A 12,331-nucleotide genomic window follows, 5' to 3' on the forward strand; every position below is an offset into this window, starting at 1 on the left:
CCCAATCCTTTTCAGATATTTTCTTGCATTGGAGGTGGTAGGAAGCAGCATGTCCGAGTTCTCTGCAAACAGTGTCTGCAGTGGCATCTCTGTGAGCTGTGCAGCAGAATTCCAGAATCACTCAGGTTGGAAAAGATCTCCAAGACCATCGAGTCTAAGCTGTGACTGATCCCCACCTTGTCACCCAGCCCAGAGCACTGAGTGCCACATCCAGTTGTTCCTTGAACACCTCCAGTAATGGGAACTCCAAACCTCTCTGGGCAGCCCCTTCCAATGCCTGACCACCCTTTGCAGGAAGAAATTCTTCCTGATGTTGAAGATACAGCATCTTCATGCAAATTACCTGTGCACCCAGGAGTCTTCTGGGGTCCCTCATCAGGGAAAGTGCCACCAGAGGTTAGGGAAAGATGGGCCCCCCAGCATCTCAGCTCACATCCCCGTGACACTGATTAGGAGAGCCCTGACTGCTTATAAAACTTTTATTTCCTTTTTCCCTCACAAATTTGGCCACGGACTTTCTTGAAAACAAGTTCTCTTTAAATGAAGTTCATCCATTTGGGACTTCAGTTTAAAAGATTGCTGCATCCATATCCCAGCTGAGGAAGAAGTGTGCACTACAAAGCTCTACTGGTACGTTCTTTATCCTCACTTCAGCCATTCAACAAGAAAGCTTCAACTGAGATTAATGACAACAGATTTTTGCTGCAAATTGAGTTTATGAAACACACCTGAAGACAGGAAATGTAAAATAGGAAACCTAAATAGATACACAGGTAATACCCTATATTACATGTATTATTCATATTTGTAGCTTACCCGGCCATTTGCTACCATGTAGGTTACGTGGTTTTGAATAAGAGTGGAAATTCAGGACACGCACACCAACTGCCAACCTCAAACATGCAAACCAATGGGTCAGCCTCCCAAAAACATCCTATTTTTTTTTTACTCCTGTACTGATACTCAGTAAGAATTAACTTACTTTTTCATCATCCCTTTTGTTTTGAGGGCTTGATTTTCCTGTTTTCTCCTGCCATTGTAGTGAAGAAATGAGTATTTTAAAAGCCAGCACTTGGGCTCTCAGGTGATCTTATGACTACAGGTGCAGGGGATTGAAGAAAAGATGGTCCAGGTACTTCAAGTTTTGCATGCCAGGGGATCAATTTCAATCTAAAAAAAAAAAAAAAAAAAATCACAGTGCTGGGCTGTTTTCTAGTTCATTTTCATTTTAAAAAATAGGATTTTTTTCTAAGGAGGGCTAGAAGAGGGTAAAGAGGAGAAAATAGAAACCTCACAAGAGAATGGCAAGACAGAAGCTCCATAAATTTAAATTAGCACTGTGGAGACTTCTGATTTAGTGTGTTATGAACAGGCACTAATAATCGAAGAACCCACCTCCTTGAAATAAAAAAAAAGCAAATTATCAAATGTGTTCTTGGCCTTTAGCCTCTTAGCCAGGACCACCAAATTACTCCTCTCAAATTTTTCTAAATTGAAATTAAAAATGTACATTTCTACAAATTAAATAAATTATAGACAGATGTAAATTTTGATAAAGAAGGAAACTGAAGTGGTAAAAAAAAAATCACATAAATCAAACCCCACAGCTCTTCAGCAATCATGCTGTGCTGCATCTATGAGCACTTCCTAGTTCATAACTTTTTATTTGCAACAAATCTGAATAATTCACTGAGCAATAAAAGCACCAAGCCTACTTTCTACATGCACACTGGAGCCTCTACCTGCCAGAACTCTATCAAAGTCTTCCTCTCATCCCAAGTCCTGATTTCTTGCAAGACTTACAGAAACAGTGTTCTGTCAGCCATCATCTCTCCCTGTGAACTGTTTGAAACAAGAGAGCAGTTCCAAATAGGCATTAAAAGGGGAAAGACAGGCTCATACACACAGCACCAGACAGACTGCACCTGCTTCCCTAGGAAACCCAAGCTGAAGTATCAGTTTCCTCAGGTCGCTCTTCTTAAAAGAAAAGGTCCTTAGAGCCCAAGGTTTTCCACAGTTGGGAGGAGCACTGGAACATGTGCCAGAAAGGCAAGAACACCTCTCCATGGAGAGCCTGTGTGCTGCTGGGAAGTGCTGTGAATCCAGTTTGCAGCCTGGGAACAAGAGGAATTCAACAACCTGTGCAGATATCGAATTCCTCCCAGCCTGTTACTTCCCTGGTTGGGATCTGCTCGCTGCTGGGGCTGCAGTTCTGTACAGCCTCTGCCAAGAGAGACCATCACCTTGCTCCAACTCCTCCTCTGGAGCAGCCCATCAATGCAAACCAACCTGCTCATGGAGGAGGACGTGAGAGCTTAGGCCACCTGCTTCCCTGCTCCCATAAAGAAAAGCCATAGGCCACAACTGGCTTGCATTTTACCATGAAGTCAACCAAAGGGGTCTTCTAGGTCATATGCACACTGCCTCAGCTCTTCTTTTCTTGTAAAGAAAAACACTCCCAGGTCACTAGGTAAATACAAAATGCTAGAACTCTTCAGACAGAAGTTGCTGGAGAACTGCCATCACTCTTTTAGCTGTTATCAATGTGGAATGTCACTTTCCAGTCTCAGGACCTTTTCATTCTGCTCTCATGAGAATTAAACACCTCAAGCTACTCCAGGCCCAGCTAGGGGGTGCACAGTTATTCATACTTTTGTATTTAAACTCACTGGTAGAGATCTTCACAGCACACCTTCCTCCCAACCCATTCCATCTTCCTGACATCCTTTAGGTAGTTAAATCAAACCAAGAGGATGTCAGCCCTGGGAAGGAGGTCTGACATTCTGTAATGACACAATGAGTGGGGCAGTAAGTTTTTTTTCTATTAGCTTCTGCCACATTACTGAAAAAATACCAAAATTAATTAACCTGTATCAGAGGAGTAAGAATATCTTCTGTCTCTGCTGCTGCCTTCTTTGCATGTTTTCTGTAGTGCCACTTAAAGCAGAGCCTGACTTTAAGGGTTTGATGCATGTGTGAGTAAACACAGTAGTTCTTCTTTTCTCCTTATTCTGGCTCCAGGTAACCAACACTGTAATGCTCAATTTTACCATTTTCATCATGCAAGAGTATGTAACATTAGAACGATGTTCCTGTTCCATACGCTATTCTCTCCATACTTCTGTTTAATTAGCACGTACAAAGATGTTTTTCACATGGAAAATATTCATGACCATTGTAACTTACTTTCCACCCACTTTGTGACAGTACTGTGGAACTCTACATCAATCCTCTCAATTTAAATAAATCTGCTGGAAGTTTCCTATCAGCATCTTATGAACACACCAATCTGTACAGACAGAAGAGAAAGCTTATCACAATCCACTCTATGGACTGCTCATCCAAATACCTCCAAATTTTTTTGTTTCAAGTTTACAGGTGTCATTTATGGCACTCAGTTTCTACATTTCATGAGAAAATTCACTTCTCCCACATTTCTGTAAATGTATTTTCACTTATTCCAGTCACTGTACATACTGCCTGCAATAAATGGAATAGGCAGAGGCTCAGGTGCAGGAGAGAACAACTGCTCCCATCTCATCCTGGCACTGCAGCACCATGGCCAGGAACAGCCACCTGAGGAGGAGTAACCAACACAGCCCTGCTGAGTCTGACAGAGTGCTCCCATCGAGCTGTGGGTTTGCTGCCAGCAGAGCTTTGATCAGGATGAGCACCAGTAGAAGCACCACATTTAAAACATCTTTTGTTCACTGCAAGACATAGCTAAAAAAACTAAACTACCTGATGCTTTCTACTCCATGCCAATTAAACCAACACAAAAAATGCTACAAAATTTACATTTTGCTACAACACTTACATTTACCATTTCCCTCCTCTCTAAGGAATAGCTCTGAACTTCTGGTGCAAGCCAGGATAAAACCATTTAATCGCAGCACAGGTTTTATTAGCTGGTTCCCATCTGATGGGCACAGCAGCCCTCTCACAACAAAATCAGTAACAGAGAATCCTTACTGGAAGCTCAGAAACATGTTTACTTTATATACAAGAAAAACATATTTACAACAAGTAAACTATGTACAAAAAAATCCCAAGAGACATTTCCATGGTAATCACTGTATAAATTAACAAAATAAATAGGAGGGAAGCAGGTCCCATTCTTAAGGCACAAAACCTTCTTCCCAAGACTGTACAGGGATTCACTTGCTTCCCGATGCTTTTAACAGGATCGCAGGAATGGTGGGGAGACCCCTGAGGAACAACAGTTGGTGGAGAATGATACAGACATGCAGTCACTGCTGACAGTTGTAGAAAAACATCATTTTTCATCCTTTCCTTTTTTACAGTACACACAACTTAAGATACAAAATATGTCTTGTAAACAGTCTGTTTTATAAATCACATCGCTATTATGCATATTTTAAAATAACACTAAAACAATGATCGAAGCTTTCCATACGATTTGGGTGCAGAAACAGACGTAGCACAGGTACTGAAGGCCTCAGCAGAGCTGGAGGCTCCCAGGTGCCAGGCCAGCACCGCCAGGCACCCAGTGGCACAGTTCCCCTTGGCCACTGTGCTGGCTCCTGCCAACATCCCACAAGGTACAACAAAGAGGCTCTACCAGCCGTCCTGAGGGCAGCCCAGGGCAGGGCACTGCCAACAGCCAAACCTCCCTTCAGTCTCCACTGCACGCAATCTCACTTAGCCCCAATCATCATTCCCCAGAATCTGCCATTAAATATCCACGATGGTGCCAGAATGTGAGAAATTGGACTGAAGCCTCTTCCAAGCAGAAGAAACCCTGTGCCCAGCTCACTGCAGCCACTGCCAGGGGTGAAGGATGTGAACAGAAGGTGCCGCATGGCTTTCACAGGAGTTGCTTTTCTTCAGGGACTAAACACCTGTCTGATATGTGCAGTTCTAGCTTCTCTCAGGCTGGTGCTCCTGAGACTGCTGGACAATCTCTTTTTGGCAAAGCAGCATATTTTTTACTAATTGTCATTCCTGAGTTTCTCTCCCACAAAAAATTATCAGATGTCAGAAGAGAAACTCAGGCAGTAGCCAAGAGTTCTACCTGGCTCCCTACTTTGCAGATAGCACTCACTGATAGCACTCACTGATGTTCAAGACAAGTTGTCTTCATCTATTCACAAAAATCTCGCCAACAGAAATCTGCACTGTTCCCAGTGAGACACACAGAACTACAACCCTTTGTGGTTTCATAGATCTAAACATTAATAAATATTCAAAGGCACTCAGGTTAAACGTGGATCCTGTTTTCTAGCTCTTAGAAGAAGGAAGAACTCCCTTCCTGCCTCTGATAAGTAAGACAGGAATATAGTGGCTGTCAACCCATTGATACATGTGCATGTGCACAAAAAGGATCTAAAGGCATTGACACACAGATCAAAAAAGCAAAAAAAAAAAAAAAAAGAAGATGCATCTGTGCAGGCCTCATCACTCATGCAAATGGCTAATGGCCATCAGGTCTTGATAGACATGGCATGAATTAAGGAACACACCTGAATGTAAAAACTCTTTGGATTCCTCTGTTGCTCTGGGCAGGAAGAGTAGAGAGGAGCTGTTTCTATGCAAGCAAGAATTTAATCCCTCAAGGATTTATGCAAGGCAAGAGCTTATTGTTTATGCATCTTTAATCATGAAGCTGCTGGGGAAAGTTTACAGAACAGCTCCTTCACTGCATATAGAACAAACACAGATCTCACCTGTTCTCTGGAGTTATCACCTGCCTTGCCCTCCTGCTGCACTCTCCTGGGAAGGCACATGGATGTCCCAGCCACGCACAATTCTGAGATAGACAGTGTGATGCACACACTGTGAGGTCACTGCACACCACCACTGAGGATGGCTGCATCCTGAGGCTCTCCTGAAGAGATTTCTCCTCATTTTCATCCAGACACTGCTCTGTGCCTCAACAAGCAATACAGTATGCTTGCAATTCCTACTTACCTGATACCTCAGGAATTCAATATAGTTAGAGGGAGTCTGTACTGATAAATAAAAACTACAGCTATGGAAGCAATTGCCAACATATACATAGGAGAAATACATTCAGGGCAAGGCTGGATATATTTCCTGCTCAGGCCCCACACTATTTATACTGTAAGTGTTTCTAGCTGGAACAAGCATGTTTAGTCTTCTTTTACCTACTCATGAGCAAACCCTGTTACTCGCCAGGCTGCAAGGAGACACATGGGTGAATGTGTCTGGTTAGAACAGACAGGCAGAGTCAGAATAACCCCTGGTGAAATACTAGGGAATTCAATGGAGTTTGCCCAGCTGAAACGAAATCAGCCCAGAGCCTTTATAAGCTGACAAATCTTTATATAAACTAATTTGACTGATTGTTATTAGACTAGAGAAGTGATACCAATTTGATAAAAATCCTTACAAGTAAAAAAGAATGATGTCCTCAGCAAATTATCTTTTATGCCACTGTGTATGTGGGCTTTTCTGTCAGCAACTGTAGCCAGACAGGTGCCCCCTCTGTAATAATAATAAAAAAAATAAATAAATACACAGAAAATGACAGAGTAATTAAAAATTTCTGCTGTCTCCCAAGTTTTACAGCACTGACTGTTGCCAAATTCCCTTTGCAGTGATAAAGATGGTGATATAACTATGCATGCTGGTCTTGGGCTTTAACAGCCACCCAACTGAGGTCAGCCATCTAGAAACTCTGATTCAGAGGCACTAATTTTTCCATGCTCCACTGTTGCTGGTACCAAAGGCAATTTATCAATATATTCCAGTTTTCATTATGATGCTCATTTGCTCAGTAACAATCTCCTTCTCTCAGAGTTCTTACAGGAGCCCCAATGTTTGACAGCATAAGGAATCTTTTAGGGGTACAGCCCAGGAGAAGTGAGCTACTCTAATCTTTTGTATCACCCTGGAGTGAAGGAGCAAGGCAGAAGAAAGAGAAGCAAGGTGGAAAAGCTACTGAAACCTAGACAGGTGAAAAGATACAAGTACTAGACTTAAATCACTTATTTTGTGACAGAAATAGTTTTGTACACTGCAAGCTGAAGTAAAGAAACAGCTCTCGTGTTTGTGGCCACATAAGTGGTACTGAACAGGCAGGAAGCTACACCGGGCCATTGACAGTCATATTGCTCCCTCCCTCAAGATGAAGCAAGTTGTCCTATACCTCCCTTCTTGTGCAGCACAAACAGCTCATTAGCTTTCCTCTCCCTTTTATCTGGTCTCTCAAAGATGAATTCAGAAGAAGGAATGTCAGAGCTGATTTCCTGTAACCATTTGTCTCTCCAGAATTTTCTTTTCTTACTGCCAGGAATTTCTGAACAATTGTCCGTGATGATTCAGCACCACATTTTTTGTGACAACCTAAAGGTTGTACCATTGCCCCTGGCTGGTAGAGGAGAGCAGGCCCAGCAGAAGGCCCCACCAGCTGGTGCAAACCCTGTCTAAAATGCATGCACTGTTTGTTGCAAAAGCATGAGTGAATGAGAATCACTTGATATTCATCGGAAGAGGTCTGCACTGGCTTCGAATTTCAGATGCAAATTACACACAGCTACAGATGCATTAAAAAGGGATTAGCAAGATGAAAGGAGAGGCTTTGTCCCACTTAAATATGCTAAATACAGGTGTGACACACAGATGAACAGGAAAGTTTTGGGTCTGAAAAGACTGTCAGATGCTCCTGAATTAAGACTGGCCAATACGTCTTTTGCCCTGAATGATTCTACTGTGATGAAGTTATCCAGTAAAGGTATCTGTGTTGCAGTTCTCAGGAGTCCTGCAGTGTCCCTGGAACCAGAACTTCCCACGACACAGGACATGGTTCTTCAAACAGCAAGTGAGTTCTCTCCAGGAGGCTCTGTCAACCACAGAGGAAGTGCCTCTCCAATGGATGCAGCCATACCCCACAGGAAAAAAGTAGCACCATGCTTGGTTGATATGAGCTCTGAACAGCTAAAATTTGGCTGTTCAGCAGAGATAGTTGTGAGCACATCTGCTTTGTGAGGTGACTGCTGTGCAGTTAGGGAGAATGGTAGACACAGGCTGTGAAAACAGAGGCTAAGCCTCGCTGGCAGGAGTATTCCGGCTCAGCTCCTTGATCCCGTGCAGTATCCTCTTCATGTGACCTACTTTGGTCACACCCAGGTCCTGTAAGAAAAAACAAAACCTTACTCTAAAAGAAAGGCAGAAGGAAACTCCAGGTGGCCAAGCAACAGTTACAAACTAGTCAGCCAGTTACAAAGAGAGGAGGAAACCAACCAGAAAAATTCCAAACCTGAGAGTTATATACAGAGCCTCAAACCACATGTCAAAAAGCTACTAAGGAATGCAGAGTGGGCACAGTGCAATGCGAAGAAACAACTATGGACTGTTAGCCAGAAACACAAATTGACTGTCAAAGGCTGTGAGAACAGAAAGAGCACATAGATGTCAAGGACCCAATTTAGAAGCCAAAACATGCAGGAAGAACTAACCAGTCACATCTGATAGCTGGTACCATGCAACAAACACAGGCTGTAGGTGGATGACATGCAGAGGGGTCAGCTACACAGCTTACAGCAAATCTCACCATGGGAAGATGGTAAAAATTATAAATAAAGGTTCAAGGGGCATCCAACAAATGCCACATACTACTTCAAAAAAAAACAAACAGTGTTTTCCTGGTCTATGCAAGTCACCAGAATGATGACACAATTCTCTTCTACATGCAAAGAACCACCACTTTCAATTTTTCCTCAGTAGAAACAATGTCTCCTGGTGAGGAGATGAAAAGTTGTGCAGTGTGGCTGCTAAGCCTGCTTAAAAAAGATTCTCTCCATCCATAAGCCTCATCAAAGTGCACAATCATTTTTTCTTGTAACAAAGAAGTATGATGATCCATTTGTCCAGTCACTGCATGGTAAGAACCAAATCTTCCCAATTACAGCACCTTCTGCAAAGATGGTACAGTAGCTGAGAAAAACTTCCGTCATTAAAATCAGAGACTCTCAAGAACACTACTGGCAATCTGTGTGCTGGACTGTATCATATGTCCAGGAAGCTGTGGCAGAACTGGACAGCTGGTCCCTCAACCAGCTCTTCTACTTCCCTGCTATGAAAAACCAGGGGACCCAAAAGGGTGAGAAAATAAAACGAGGCTGTAGTGAACCTGTTCATCTTGCCAAGGCACCTGGAATGAACAGCGGGCAGACCACTTCCAAGCACATTCAGCACAGGAGGTCATGCAGATGCAGCTGGCTATTTCTCATGAGCCGACCGTGAAAGTACCTTGAGGTCCCTCCGTTCAAGGTGCAGGAGCTCAGAGCCCCGGACGTCATGCCGGATGAAGATATCCTTATACTCACAAAGACTGAGGTGCTCAAGCCACGCCGCAACCTCCTCCGTTCCCCAGAGGTGAACTGTTAGAGATGGAAAAGCAGGAGTGCATTGAGTACCCAGAATCCCAGGAGACAGGGAGAGATGAGGACACCACAGCAGTCAGTGCCAGAGGAGGAGGGCAAGCAGGACCACAGTCTCTACCTAAGGGGAGGGCAGCACAACCTTCAATCTCAAATGAAGGAGGTAGGGCAAAAAAGGTAGGAGATGTTCTCTTAAGAAGAGTCCTGCTGCAGTACAGCCAGGAGGAAGTGCATATTTGTTTGGATGAGATGGCATATCTTTTCATAGGGGTAACTTTTTTCAAGTTTACACCCATGTTTAAGAAGAGTAAATTAATTGTGTAAATTCTGTGTACAAAACAACAGATTCATAAAATATATGATGGAGAATCACAGCACAGATCAGTTCGCACATTATTATGTACAACCACTTGCAATCAGTAAACAAAATGGCAACTTCTCTCCCCCTTGTCTGACGGAGAGAGGAAGAGTTTAGACTTCCACCTTCTTGCAGTCTCTAAATAAGAGAATAATAAAATTTCCCAGTTTTGGAAGGCAGTGAATGAACACCAGCCTGTCAGACAGGAGACTGTACCCACAACTCCATGGCTGAGGACAGGACCCAAGAGCTAACAGCACAGGTCATGCTTCTGAATTTTGGAAAAAGACTTCATAAGGAGAGCATAAACCAAAAATCAACTAGACCAATTTAAAGAGAAAGTGTCTTGAATGGCAATTTGTTGATTCATGGCCAGTTTTTATTTACTGACCAATAGGATTAAAGGTCAGGAAGCACCTGTGGTGATGCTGATTCCCAGCCAATTAGACATGAAACTTGATTAAGGCCTGAAGGTGAATCAATGAGAAAAGTATCATTTATTGTATCACAGAGAATAAGCAGTGAAAAGACTGGAGTTAAGCGGACTTGAGCCCCACAGTCATTTTTATACTTAAAATGCCAAAATCCTCAAATTCACTTCCCTAAACATCCTCTGAAATATCTGTGAAAATCTGTATAGTGTAGGGGAGAATTCTTCAGAGAGTACCTCCTGTTCCTGCTCACGAATGTTGGCATGGTACAGGGGGACCATGACTCAGAAGGGAGCAATAAGCTATTTTGCCACATGAAAAAGACTGACTAGACCTGCAAGAAGAGGCAGATGCAGATGAAACAGAAGGAGAGGATATGTGAGGAAACAGACCGAGAACAGGTAGTGGTGTGACCACACTGATGGGATAAAAAGACACAATGAATGAGCAGACTTGGTACCCGGCAATCCCATGCTACTGTGAGTCTCCTTATTTTTGTTGTTCTTCTCCTTTTTAAACTTGGTCACCAGGCGGAATTTGCCACTGCGACTGCGTTTAGAATAATCCAGCATCTGGTTCTGCAAGAACAGAAGGGAAAATCAAGCACACATAAACTGATTGGAATGGACTAAGAGCAACAAGCACTGTCAAGATCAGTTCCGTGATCTCGAAAGGAAAAAAAATCCTAAACTCATTCTCATCAAGACAGAAAAGGAAGCAGAGAAAGTTGATCCCATATTAGGCAAGGGATCTTGGCAGGAAATTACTTTCTTTAGCCCTAGGGAGTCAAGTTTATTTCTTAATATTTTTTTCTCACATCAGCCATATAGTAACAGGAAGTCAAACACACAGAGAGAACTAGGGAAAAAGAGAACAGGTAGGGAGAAATAGCCTTGGTCCTCCTCACCTCCTCATCACAGGGCTCCATAAGCTGCCACAGCCAAGGGATGTCTGCCAGTTTCCTCAGCTGGAGGTCCATGTCTGCCAGGGCTGCCTGGAGCTGCTCCTTCTGTGGAGGATCTAATTGCTGGATCAGGAATAGAAGAAAGGCAGAGTTAAAAGCCTCATGGTAGAACACACAGCCAGGCCCTTGTCTTGAAATTCCTAGCTAACAAAGCAGTTCCTTTGACAGGAAGTGCAGAGCAGGTACTCTGCCCAGACCAAGTTAACAACTCTTCTATTTTCTGAGCTTCAAGCTCCACAGCATAGTCGTGTAGCAAAATTTTCTGTAGCAAATGATTCCTGGATAGTAACATCTAAACTGACTTACAGAGTCCAAGACCAGCAAAATGCTAGGCCAAGGCAATAGGAGGAGAGGAGAGGAAGTGTGAGGCTGGTTTTTCCTCCTGCTTTATGCTCCTTACCAGTGCCATCTTGCCTGCCAGCAGCAGCTCTGTCTCATTGTGCAGGGCTTTGACATTATTCACCATCTCTACAACAAGGCTGCAGTTCAGACCCTGCAGGGAAGCAGTTCATGTACAAGTTAAGCTTAGAAGTGCACAGGTCTGAGCAGTCAAAAGGAAGAAGTCTTAGACTAGCAAGGCCTACTTTTGGTCATCTAGAATGGAAAACCAAGAGCTCTGGAGTGAGGACAAATGGGAGATGCCAAGTGAGTGCAGTACCTCTGTAGACTTGGATTTAGCGTAGACTTTGTCCATAGACTTGGAGCTGGCATTGACAGCATGGGCAAGCTCCTGTTCCATGTCCTGATAGGATTGAGCTATTTCCCGAATGCTAAAGAGAGAATTACAGATTGCATCAGCATATCAGATTGCATATGTTCAAATCAGGAGATCTCTCCTGACTGGGTATCCCATTTAAACACTCATCCAAGTGATGAGCCGAGCCGGGCTCATGGCAGGGGCACAGCCTCTGGCAAAGCAGGGCAGTTCTCCTGCCACACTGAGCATGCATAGGCAAGGAAATGCAGCTCTCTCACAGGAACAACATGTTCAATTCTGCACACAAACTGGGATCAGTTTGAAATACAACCCAGACATTTTAGTATGACTAGAGTGATGTGAAAGGCAGCTGCACTTACAGCAACCTTCTCTAATGACTCTGGGAACTTTCTCTCAGAAGCCCAATGGAATGCCTGACTAAAGGATAAGCAGGTAAGCATACATTCTGGGCATTGTACAAAAATTTCTGCTAGGCATCAGGGTTACAACAACCCA

General features: G+C 43.4%; 1 protein-coding gene across 5 annotated transcripts in view; it reads right to left on the bottom strand.

Annotated features, from left to right (window-relative positions):
- Nucleotides 1-1,079: 1,079 nt before the first annotated feature.
- The window catches only part of DGKD (diacylglycerol kinase delta), a 61,290-nt gene continuing 50,038 nt past the window's right edge, over nt 1,080-12,331 (bottom strand). For 2 of the 5 annotated variants that reach the window (XM_053986650.1, XM_053986648.1), the window contains 6 exons: nt 11,777-11,888; nt 11,519-11,611; nt 11,062-11,181; nt 10,615-10,732; nt 9,235-9,365; nt 3,973-8,115 (listed from right to left, as the gene is read on the bottom strand). In XM_053986650.1, coding sequence (XP_053842625.1) covers nt 8,026-8,115; nt 9,235-9,365; nt 10,615-10,732; nt 11,062-11,181; nt 11,519-11,611; nt 11,777-11,888 — 664 coding nt within the window. In that variant the 3' untranslated portion in view covers nt 3,973-8,025. Of the gene's footprint in view, nt 1,171-3,972; nt 8,116-9,234; nt 9,366-10,614; nt 10,733-11,061; nt 11,182-11,518; nt 11,612-11,776; nt 11,889-12,331 lie in introns of those variants that run through there. The other 3 variants (XR_008438690.1, XM_053986651.1, XM_053986649.1) reach the window with 3 other exon arrangements.

This window comes from Vidua macroura, chromosome 10 (assembly GCF_024509145.1).
Source record: "Vidua macroura isolate BioBank_ID:100142 chromosome 10, ASM2450914v1, whole genome shotgun sequence".
Lineage (NCBI taxonomy): Eukaryota > Metazoa > Chordata > Aves > Passeriformes > Viduidae > Vidua > Vidua macroura.